The sequence below is a fragment of the Nannospalax galili genome, unplaced genomic scaffold (assembly GCF_000622305.1).
Source record: "Nannospalax galili isolate Female #2095 unplaced genomic scaffold, S.galili_v1.0 scaffold85, whole genome shotgun sequence".
Classification (NCBI taxonomy): domain Eukaryota; kingdom Metazoa; phylum Chordata; class Mammalia; order Rodentia; family Spalacidae; genus Nannospalax; species Nannospalax galili.
In genome coordinates, this window is record NW_008358866.1 from 3,211,024 (window position 1) to 3,219,347 (window position 8,324).

Sequence of the window (8,324 nt, forward strand, 5' to 3'; positions counted from 1 at the left end):
TGAAAATCTAAACTCTTGGATGGCTACATTCTCTTTGTTTCTAAGCGGTAATCTGTGCTGCCTCTTCCAACTTCAGGTAGCCTACAGCTTTCCTTGGTTCACAGCTGCATCACTTCAATCTGTGTTCTTATGGTAATGTCACCTGCTCTTCTGTGTTAGATGTCTCTTTGCCTCATTTTCATAAAGAAACTGAGCACTAGATTTAGGGCCCAGAATGATTTCATCTCATGATGCTTTATTATAACTGCAAAGTCTTTTTTTCCAAATAAGATCACGTTCATAAGTCCCAGGGATTAGGACTTACCTTTTTGAGGAGGGTCATGATTCACATCACAACAAGGCTTTTCCTGTCTGATCGTCCTTCCTTTGGTGTTTTTGTCACATCAAGCTCTCACTGAGAACCATCAATGGCTTTGCCTTTTTTTGTTGTTGTTTGTTTGTTTTGTTTTGTTTTGTTGACAGGGTCTCCCTAGTCCCAGCCTGTCTGGAACTTACTATGTAGACCAGGCTTGCCTGGATCTCACAGAGATCCACCTGCCTCTGCCTCCTGAGAGCTGGGATTAAAGGTGTGTGCCACCATGCCTAACTGTTTTTAATTTTTAATCTTATTATTTTTAATTATCTCATAAAGTAACAAGTTTCCTTATGATATTTTCATTTTTGATTTATTTATTTTTATTTTAGGTGTATGAGTGTGTTGCCTGCATGTATGTAAGTGCACCTGTGTCATGCAATGCCCAAGTAGGTCAGAAGAGGGCATCAGACCCCCTGAAACTGGAGTTATACATGGTTTTAGTCACCATGTGGATGTTGGGAATTGAACCTGTGTCCTCTGCAAGAGCAGTCCATGCTCTTAGCCACTGAGTCATCTCTCCAGCCCCAATATTTTCATACATACTTAGTTTGGGTTGCTGTTTCCCACCCTCCTCTCCCCTCCCCGTCTCTGTAACCTCATCCCTGCATACACCCTTCCTCCTCCAGTATTTCCCCTTCCATTTTCATATCATATGTGTTCTACTGTCCTCTCCACCCCTATCCCTTAAAGCCTCTTTTTCCCTTCTCATGGGCCCCTTATAAACACATACGTATAAAAATTAGAAGCTAGGATCCACATATGAGAGAGAGTATGCAGGATTTGTCTTTTGGAGCCTGGGTTGCCACATTTCATACAACATATCAAAGTTCCACCCATTTTTTTGGCAAATTTCATAATTTCATTTTTTCTTTTTGGTTAGATAATGCAGGCTTGCCTCAAACTCACTAGGTAGCCAAGGATGACCTTGAACTCGATCCTCCTGCCTCTACCTCCCAAGTGTTGAGATTACAGGTATGCATCATCATACTTGGCTCCATAAACTTTGTAGTGTGTCTACACCACATTTCATTATCTATTTTTCATCTAGGCTGAGTCCATTTCTTTCCTATGTTAATAGGGCAGCAATGAACATGGATCAGCAACTATCTCTGCAGCAAAATCTACAGTCCTTTGGATTTATGCCTAGGAATGGTATAGACGGTAGTTGTCTTTTTAAGTTTTGTGAGGCACTTCACACTGATTTCCATACTGGCTGCACAAGTTTACATTTCGCCAACAATGAATAAGGGTTTTTCTCTCCCTATATCCTCCCCAGAATTTATTGTCATTTGTTTTGTTTTCTTGATGACAGTCATTCTGACTGGGGTGAGAAGGAATCTCCGAATAGTTTTAGTTTGCATTTCCATATGGCTAAGGGTGTTGAACACTTTATTAGCTATTGGTGTTTTTTCTTTTGAGAATTCTCCATTCAGTTCCATAGCTCCTCCCTGCTTTTGATTGGGTTGTTTTTCTTGTTTAGTTTTTAAAAAATTATTTGTATAGTCTAGATATTAATCCTCTGTCACATGTAGAGCTGGAAAAATCTTTACCTATTCTGTAGACATCTCTTCACTTGATTGTTTGCTTTTCTGTGCAGCAAGTGCTTCACCACTAAGCTGTCTCTCTAGACTTTGCTTTTTCCCTCAAGAATTCTTTAAACAATTTGGAATGTCTTGTGGTTCCATATGAATTTTAGGTGTTTTCTCAGTTCTGTTGAACAAAGTCATTGGTATTTTTATGGGAATTGCATTGAATATGTAAGTTGCTTTGAGAATACGGACTTTTTTTTTTTTTATGTGTATGAGTGTATTGCCTGAATGTGTGTATTGTGTCATGCAGTGCCTGCGAAGGACAGAAGAGGGTGTTGGATCCCTGAAACTGGAGTTATGGATGGTTGTTAGCCATCATGTGGGTGCTGGGATTCGAACCTGAGTCTTCTGCTAGAACAGCCAGTGCTCTTAACTGCTAAGGCATCTCTCCAGCCTGAGAGTATGAATTTTTTAAGACTATTAATTCTTCCAGTCCATGAGCAGTTTTTCGTTGCATGTGTATGTGTGAGTGCATGCATGCATGTGTGTGTGTGTGCATATGTGTGTGTGCATGTGCGTGTGTGTGTGTGTATGTCTGTGTTATTCAATTACCTTTGTCAGCTTTTTGAAATTTTCATTGTACAGGGCTTTCACTTCTTTGGTTAAATTTGGTTCTATGTTTTTTTGTGTAATTTGTTTTATAACTATTGTAAATGATATTAAGCCTTTTTATGGACTTCCTAAGATTTTCTGTTTAGAATTACATCATCTGCACACAGATGATTTAATTTCTCCAGCTCTCTGGTGGCAACCAAATGCAAGTGTTTCTGAAATCATTTCTCTAAAGTTGAAATTATCTAAAGTAGTTGGAAGAATAGACTATCTAGTTGGAAGAATATACTCATACATATGACAGATTCTAATTATATGAAATTTGGTTTTTATAGGCACTTTAAGGAACAGTTCAGGACTTTTTTACAACTTCTATAATCATTTAGCAAGGCAGTTACAGTTGAAATTAGAAAGTTAAGCAAAATTATATACTTTATTTTAAAAAATCTTTAAAATTTCATCATATAATTAAAAACACTGGCCCTATTTGATGACTTTTCCAATTTCAGTTCACTTAATTATGAAATTTCTGTTTAAGCTCAACAAAATTTTCAATAGTGGCAGGAAATATTAAATACTTAATTCAATAAATTCTTGCTTTATAACTTTGATTAAATGCCATAGTTATCCACCATAATTAACAATGTTAAGCATCTCAAATAGTCACAGTTCACAAGCGCTTTGCTCCAGTCTGGACCATTGAGAAGTAGACACCTTTCTGTGCCAGCAGCTGCTGGTGGGTGCCCTGCTCCTTGACCTTGCCATTCTGAATCACCACGATTAAGTCTGCGTTCTGGATGGTGGACAGGCGGTGAGCGATCACAATGCAGGTGCGGCCTTCTCTGGCTTTGTCCAGGGCTTCCTGGACAACCTGTTTCACAATCACACAAACTGATTATGATAAAAACAGTTCTCTCACTATAGTTCCCCCTCCATAACAAACCCCACAATTTGTGTACTCTGTCCTTAAACAGTACTGTTGGTGAAATAAAGTGGAGTTTAGAAACAAATGTATCTGTCACACTACAAAAGAACTCAACCTCAGTTTGGCTTAGTTCTGAGACAGGATATATCTATTTTTAAGGTTACAGTGTCAATATAGTCCATCAAGTCATTAAAAAACATCTATGTGTCTTATGTTCAAATTCCTAAAAGCAGCCATCTAGTCCAGCTCCACAGCAAATTTGGGAAGCCAGAGCACAAGCCAAGGCCATCACGGCAGGTAGAAAGCATCTCCTCATTGCCCGTCTTTCAGCTAGCTGGATCCTTAACCTTTTCTCAAACTGAAAAGCACTGTCAACATCTGTCTCATGGCACTGCCAGATTGAACCCTATCTCACCCCCACCTTTTCACATGGTTGCTGTGGAGATGTTGTCTGCAGGAGCGGGCAGCATTCAGCTAGCATGTGCCTTGTGGGCTCAACACAGGGACACAGGGCTGGTTGTGAAGCCTATGGGCTCTGAGACTAATGTGCCTTGTGTGGCTAAAGGTCTCCCAGGCTGCAGCTACAGTCTTTAAATTGCACTGGGAGCTGACATAGCAACAATCAGCCATCTGGCCCAATGTTGTCTACTACAGCACAGAAAATTTACACCTTTTAAGGACAACTGAGTGAAGTATGAAAAAACCAACTTAAATCCTTACCTTTTCACTTTCTGTGTCCAGAGCTGATGTTGCTTCATCCAGAAGCAAAATATGAGGCTGTCTAACAAGGGCGCGGGCTATGGCGATTCGTTGCTTCTGACCACCAGACAGCTGAGTTCCTTTGTCTCCTACTCTGGTGTTGTATTTCTGTGAAGAGAATTTGGTTGTGTGAGACTAGAGCTGACGACAAAGTTCAAACACAGTCTGCTCACAAAAAAATAGGATAATTAGATAAATTTAGTTTCAGAAGCTGGAAACTGGTTTGTAGAGAGCTAAACAACAAGAGAAAGCTCTAAATGGTAGGTTTAATCTCTCCTTTTAAAAATAGATATTTGGCCTTGAGATTATATTCTTTAAGTGTAAATAAGTCAGAATTTCTCCATGTAAGAAAATGGCATTCCACTTTCCATCTTCTGCCTTCATTATATTTGGAACAAAGATTGGTAGGAGAAAAGAAATATGATTTTAAAAGCTGTTTATAATGATGGAAACATTATTTATAATAATGTTTATAATAATGGAAACCAGCAGGTGACACTCTATATGCTTTTAAACTGAGCAAAGAAATTCTTAGCCTTTTGGTGAGTTTCTATTAAACTATCTCCAAAATTTAAATTATTTTAATGGCTGTTAAGGAATTTCACTTTGATAACTAACTTTGAAAACTGTAAGTATTTTTCTTTATTTGCTTTTAGAGTTTTCAAAATTCTTGCCACATTATTTGCAAGAGTAGAGAACTGTCACAGATTATTATATATGATCATAAAGACATAGGCTAAAAGGGTTTGTAAAGGAAAGCAGAAGTGGGACATGACAGTATGTGTAACCAGGTACTCTCTTATTATTTGTAGATCCTCAGCAGGCTAAAATTAGCTACACAGATAGCTCTGCTACTTAAAATGTTAAGTTTTAATGTGAAATCTATGTTCTATGCAAGTGTGCCATTTTTATTTGTTCTACTTGGCAACCCCAGTTCTATGGTGGGCAAAACAGGAACCGATTTGGAGAGAAAGGGCCCTGGTGAGTTATGGACAGATGCTTAGGACAGGTTCCACCCTTGAGCTGTGGTTGCCTCAGAATCCAGGCACTGTAATGTGTCCTGCCCAATGTGAGTGCAGGGTTGCCAGACTGCACTGACACAGCAGAGATCCTAATGGGGTAGAGAAGGGCAGTGTTTATAATTCTGTAGGAAGGAGGAAAATAAACAGGTCTTTGTCAGTTCTAGGACTAATCAATCAGTCAGGAGAAGTAGATGCTTAGAGAACAGGACTTAGTGACAGAGACATTAGGAGTCCAGAAATATGGGTCCTTATGATAGAATAACATCAGAAAGTATTTATGAGCTAGATAGTAGCTAGCTTTTTGTGTATTATAGCCTCCATCAATAACACATAGGCCTTAGGTCAAAGACTGCTAGACTTGACTGCCGGTTTCTTCTCATTTAGTGGAGTTAGGGTAGGACTGATAATTGGCATTTCTAACAACTTCCAAGGTACTGATGAACCACATTCAATCTTTGAGAACTAGTGCCTCTCAGCAAAGGGGACTAGGGTTTTGTACTTTAAATGTTTAAGCCTCAAGAAGAATCAGTCATCATGGCTGGACTAGACTGTTTAAGGAGAGGAAGAAGACAGGAGTGCTGTGCTTAGGAGGACCTGTGATCTGTGGAAGAGCCAAAGGAAAAGACAAAACTTGGAAAGAGAGCTACCTGGTGCTGCCATCCTTGCCCATGAGGCCTCTACCTTCCCAGCAGGTTTAAGGTTATTTAGTCTTATGCTATGGAAGGCACTTTCTGGTATTAAAAACCTAACTAGTGATAATGCAAGAGAGTATACTATTTAGGCAAGATGCATTTAAAAAAATAGGACCTATGCCTGTAGTCCCAGCACTTGGGAGGCAGAGGCAGGCAGATCTCTGTGAGTTCAAGGCCAGCCTGGTCTACATAGTGAGTTCCAGGATAGCTGGGGCTTACACGGAGACCCTGTTTCAAAAAGAAAAAAAAAAAAAAAAAATAGGACCTACGAGGTCTTAAGATAGGTCCAGAGGTTCAATTTATCTAACTTATTAGAGGAATTGAGAGGACAGCCATAGGACAACAGCCCAGGGAAGATTTTAATAATCAACTTTATAAATGGGGGTGGGGCATGAAAGGCACAATGATGAGAAATTGTACAATATCATGTTCTTCCCAACAGCCCTACTTAGGGAGCCCTCTTTCTGGCACAGGTCCAGCTGTTATGTGGCCTAACTTCAGACTGAGGTTGAAGCTTGAAGAGTTCTAAGATGATGGAAGAAAGAGAAAGGGATAAGTTCAGGAAAGGTCAGTTCTGGCAAGACCAGAGTCAAGAGACCCAGTTATGACCTCCTGGCCCTTTCCATGGACTTGGAGAAAAATGACTCCAAGACATTGGGCTGAAGTGGATGGAGCCTCAAATCTAGAAACTGAAGGGCTCTATCAGCCCTTCTACTCCTGGAAAGTTCTTGAATGTATATAATGCTTTGTTCCGTCCTCACAAGGACAGTCAGAAGATTAGGTAAACTTAACTTCTCACAGGCACTGGACGTATGGCCAGATCTGTGTGTACAGGCAGAGTGTATTTTGCTTGCTAATTTCTCTTTGGAATTCATTCAGTCTGGAAAAATACATACATCAGGCAGTGACTCGATGAACTGGTGGATGTTGGCCTCCTTGGCCGCCCTCTCGATCTCATCCTGGGACACGACCCGGCTGTTGTCTCCATAGGCGATATTCTCACCAATGCTGCAGTCAAACAGGATGGGCTCCTGGGACACAATGCCCAGTTGTGCTCGCAGCCACTGGACATTCAGTTTCTTTATTTCTTTACCATCTAGAAACTGAAAGCAAAGGGTTTACAGAACAACTGCAGGACCATCAGATTTAGCAAAATCTCCTTCAGTATCTGATACCTTAAGATTGGTGGGTCATCATAAGATTAAGGAAAAGTTTTTTTTGTATTACCTTGGATTTTCAAGGTTGGTTGAGGAATACTGTAATTGTAAACTTTGATAAAATACCCCATTTTTCATGTTTCAATCCTGGCTTCTGATTTATGCACTAATAGGCAAAATAAGGACCCTCCTCCTAAAAATATCCATGTCCCAGTCCATGGAAACTGTGACTATATCCTGCCATATGTCAAAGAGGCATTGAAGGACCAGATGGAATTAAAGCTGCTAATTGGCTAACCTTAAAATAAAATGATTATTCTGGATTATTGTGGTGAGCCCAATGTAATCCTAGTCTAGTAAAATCTATTCCCCAAGCTCAGTGATTTACAGCAGTTGTATCTCTGTGTATAAGAGACATCGAGTGGACAGAGAGACAAGTGTAAAAAGACAAGTGTAAAAAAGGCATATTCAATACCAGTCCAAAAGAGTAGGAAAGGAAAGGCCACTGTTCCCCTAGTAACCTGGCTCCTAGATGACTGTACAGAAGGTGTTGATGAGAACAGGAGGTAGAAAGTGCTGAGGCAGTTTAGGGTAAAAAGAAGCCAAAAGAAAAATGACCAGTTTCTTTCTTGGCTAAGAGCTGAAAATGTCCTTGGGCCTGTCCTTGTCCTTGCCTGTGGTCAGAGATGCCAGAAGTATCTAAGCCAAAGATGTCTCTGGCTCCGCCATAACCAGAGGCTGGATGCCAGAAAGTGGGTCTGTTCTTTCTTCTTATCCCTTTTCCCTAAAGGAGTGAGTGCCCTGTCCTTGGGAGCCATGCTGAGGACATGAGCAGAACTTCCAGGAACCTGGACCCCTGGAATAGAAACTGGACTGACCAGTTCATTCCCCTACCCTTCCACTAAAACCTTAACTCCTGAGCAAAGACACTCAATGGTATCTCACTCCTGGGAACTCTTCTTGCTGGACTCTGCTTTCTCTCTCTTAAGCTCCCTATAATAAAACACTTCTTTCTAAAATGCACCCTTGGTGGTCTGTGAATTTTGTTCTTCAAATCTGCAAGACAAGAACTGGAAAGCCTCTGGTGTGAGGTGGCTTTGGTGGTCGTTGAGTTTCTGAGACCCTAGCCTCTCAAGGTAAGCACAACAGAGCTAAGACTCCACCACTCCCAAACACACCCCAATATTCCTGTATCATTTTGGAGGCTTTTGTGCAGAGTTGTTGATTAAAAAAAAAAAAAAAAAAAAAAAAAAAAAAAAAAAAAAAAAAAAAA

General features: G+C 40.2%; 1 protein-coding gene across 4 annotated transcripts in view; it reads right to left on the reverse strand.

Annotated features, from left to right (window-relative positions):
- Nucleotides 1-2,807: 2,807 nt before the first annotated feature.
- Nucleotides 2,808-8,324, reverse strand: part of LOC103725176 (multidrug resistance protein 2) — an 87,577-nt gene continuing 82,060 nt past the window's right edge. For 2 of the 4 annotated variants that reach the window (XM_029558322.1, XM_029558320.1), the window contains exons 25-27: nt 6,791-6,997; nt 4,142-4,288; nt 2,808-3,367 (exon numbers count right to left, since the gene is read on the reverse strand). In XM_029558322.1, coding sequence (XP_029414182.1) covers nt 3,167-3,367; nt 4,142-4,288; nt 6,791-6,997 — 555 coding nt within the window. In that variant the 3' untranslated portion in view covers nt 2,808-3,166. The remainder of the gene's footprint in view (nt 3,368-4,141; nt 4,289-6,790; nt 6,998-8,324) is intronic. The other 2 variants (XM_029558321.1, XM_008822487.3) reach the window with 1 other exon arrangement.